Raw genomic sequence first — 3,453 nt, 5'->3', positions numbered from 1 at the left:
CCTCATCCTATTTATTATAATGGTTAAATTTAATAAGTTATGAAATAAAAATAAAAATGTTATCTTACAAAAGTATTATGTTTAATACCAAGACTTAATACATCTTGTATCATTTATTATAAATGACTAAATCAATTTTAAAATTACTTACACTGCAGTTGAAGAGATTATCATAATCTATTGTATGACAATATGGTACAAGATCGGGACTTTTCATTTGAACCGTATCCTATAGATATTAATATTATAGTTTGATTTCATTGATTGGTCAATCAATTACAGTTGGAAATATAAATGATTACTTACGTTGTTAGGAAGACTACAATATTTCAAATCTTCTCCTACTTCTTCTTCTTGACTATTTTTTTGATTCTCAACCTATAATATTATAAGCAGTTATTAGAATTTAATAAATAATACCTAGTTCTAAAAAATATATTATTAAGTATGCATATCTAATAACAGTGGCGTCATTTGAGGGGGGGCAAGGTGGGCATTTGCCCCTGTCTGATTTTAAAATCGGCCCGATGGGCCGGTGCCCAGTTGTTGCCGTTTTACCATTCTTATATTTTATTAGCGCAAAAACTTGCCTAATTTATGATATTTTCAGAAAATATTATAGGTGCTATGTACTAAGAAATTATTGTCACAATGATACATTTTTACTAATTAATAGTTCGAATATATTTATATTCAGACGTATACATTGTAAGATATCCCAATAAACTACTAATATTTTTGTTTATAAATATAAATATTGCCATATTATAATAGTTAATAGACTTTTAACTGATATAGGTATACAATAGTTTTTATAAAATATCTGTTGCCTCATGTTTAAAAATGATGTTACCCATCTATTTAATTAAAAGGGTACTAAAAAAAATGTATTTAGATAATATGTGGTTGCGAGCGAAGGGAGCGGTTTTTTTTTTACCCATTCGGGCCGGTCAAAACCTTTGCCCCCCTCTATTGAAAACTGAAATGACGCCACTGTCTAATAATATTGTCATAACCAAGTTTAATTATTACTCAACTAAAGTAAAGATTGTAAATTAATGATATCTTTGAAATCTACAGAATTACAGGGAATATAATTTTTAATAAATCGAATCCTACAATATACCTATTTTAAGAAAAATATGCATGATTTTAAATATAATAATATTATAATGTTAAAATTGTTAAATTGATTCAAAGTAAAAAAAATAGCAAGTTTCAAATTCCAAATACTTGTGGTTCATAATATATTTTAATCTCAATAATATTAATAATCAAAGGTACAAATACGAACAAATAGTAAAGTTAATTTTTTTTAACTTTACAACTAGGTAGTTGATAATATGAATTTTAAATTAAGCTAATAATTCGACTAGTTAAGAATCCATAGTTATTACTTAGCTTTTTCCAATTGAAAAATTGAAAAATAATTATAGCAAGTTAAAATCATGTTTTTATGTAGGTAGGTATTATCTAGGATCTACAACTTAACTTAAAACAAATTAATTTAATCACTACAGCTAGTATGTAATAAGAAGGAATGAGATGCATTTTATAATATTTAGTGATTATTTTTAAAATATTGTATGTAAAAATCTAATATTATGTGACCTAGGTGGTGGTTAAAAATAAATACTTTGTTTCTATAATATTAACTAACTCTATATTATTAAACTATTAACATAATATTATTATAGCTTAATATTCATAACTTAACCACCTTGATAATAATAATCAAGTAGTAGATAGATAATAATATTTACTACCTTATTTGTAGAGTCAATATTATTAGAATTGACAGGTATGTAGTCTGGATCATCATCATAGTCATCACTACTTATGCATCCATACTCATAAGTGCTTAAACAGTCTGAATCATCATTACTTAAATTCTGTAAAATATGTTTTAATATATTATTTAAAAGATTAACATTTAGATATTATTTAAAAGTCACAATTTCTTCTTGTGAAGACATGCTTTCTACGTATATTTTTGCGGTAGATAATAATATTATATTATTATTATCATAACAATACTTAATAAAGGGTACTTACTTCATTTATTGCATCCATTGTAGACTGTAGTATTATACTCTATTATATTATTATAATGATGAACATAATTATTTTAATAATACGAGTAATAAAAATTTTAGAACAATAAAATATAAAATTCACGTGCTTTAAATTATGACTGATAATACACTTTGGCGCCAAAACTGTAATCAATAACTGGGCGTGAATAATGTAGTCGTAACTCAAGTTACAACTTTCTTCGCTGATACCACTGTTTTCTATGGCATTATAATTTCAAGTTTTTCTATTCTCTTTGACCAAGTTTTAATAATAATTGTGGTCGTCGGAGATATAGAAAATAGAGGAGAATTCGTTTTCGTTATCAACTCAAAATTGATAAAAATTGAGTTACGACAGTTTTCGTTGCGGCAGTCGATATAATCATGTTATATTACATTTGAAATATTGGAATAGTCCATCTCCATAGTAAAACTATTTGAAATTGAAACTTATTCGAACTATTCGATAGTTTATCAACCTATTCGATAGTTTTTATTTAAAAACTATTATTCGGTTATGTAAAAAACATTTGAATAGATATTCGATAGTTTATTCAAACTATCGAATACTATTCGATAGTGTAAACTATTCGGTAGTGCCCATCACTAGTTTTAAGACAAGACCCCTTGGGGAAGTAGGGTCAGTGTTTTTATTTTGATTCATAAGTTATTTTGCCCCCATAGATTCTTATCCAGTTACGTCATTGACTCTCGAATTCTACTACGCTTTACAATTTTTAGCCTCTTTAGCGTCTTATGGAAACTTTTTATCTTTTGAGTATGTGCATCAAGTACACCAATAACGTAACTGGATAAAAATCTAGGGGGGACAAAATAATTAACTCGCCAAAACTAAAACCATAAACTATATTATGGTTTAAATATTTTTTAGATATATTTTATACTTGATGAACAATAAATAATAACCAACGATTAATTTAATGACTTTATTAAATACGATTATTGAGATAACATTGCCGTGCCCACGAAGTTGGTCATTCATCTATAATCTATATTCAACTATTTTAATGACGATACGACAACATATTTAATATTAATTTATTATGCAACAAGAGAAATATAAAATAAATGTTAACTTTTATGAAATAGTTTAGAAAAAAAATGTTTTAATATTATAATATTATGTTAAATAAATTGCATTCCTTCGAACCTTAAGAGTATTCAAAGATTTGTATTGTTGTATTGGGGTACTCTCAGAGATCGCGAGCGATCAAGAGTTTTTTTTTTTAAAAATAAACAAAATAAAAGGTAAGGCAAACATATAGGTACGATCACATATTTTATTCTTCAACTTCAAAAGTAAAATAAAAGGACGAACACGTCGCACAGACCACTGTCACGATACTACTCGACTCGC

The 3,453-nt window shown here is 26.4% G+C and overlaps 1 protein-coding gene across 1 annotated transcript; it reads right to left on the bottom strand.

The window, feature by feature from the left end:
- Positions 1 to 75: 75 nt before the first annotated feature.
- On the bottom strand, positions 76 to 3,156 carry LOC111031281. Its single transcript, XM_022311157.1, has 4 exons — positions 2,056 to 3,156; positions 1,767 to 1,892; positions 307 to 378; positions 76 to 229 (listed from the first exon to the last, which is right to left on the bottom strand). The coding sequence occupies exons 1-4, from the start codon at positions 2,071 to 2,073 to the stop codon at positions 110 to 112; spliced, it is 336 nt and encodes a 111-aa protein (XP_022166849.1). The 5' UTR covers positions 2,074 to 3,156; the 3' UTR covers positions 76 to 109.
- Positions 3,157 to 3,453: the final 297 nt, after the last annotated feature.

The sequence above is a fragment of the Myzus persicae genome, unplaced genomic scaffold (genome assembly GCF_001856785.1).
Source record: "Myzus persicae strain clone G006 unplaced genomic scaffold, MPER_G0061.0, whole genome shotgun sequence".
NCBI classification, from domain to species: Eukaryota; Metazoa; Arthropoda; class Insecta; order Hemiptera; family Aphididae; genus Myzus; species Myzus persicae.
The sequence above is the reverse complement of the archived record's forward strand: the minus strand, read 5'-3'. Positions and strand labels throughout refer to the sequence as shown.

Coding starts and splice junctions, on each gene's coding strand:
- LOC111031281 (XM_022311157.1), bottom strand. Junction 379..1,766: donor ATATTGACTCTACAAATAAG/GTAGTAAATATT, acceptor ATAATATTATAG/GTTGAGAATCAAAAAAATAG. Junction 230..306: donor ATTGTAGTCTTCCTAACAAC/GTAAGTAATCAT, acceptor TAATATCTATAG/GATACGGTTCAAATGAAAAG.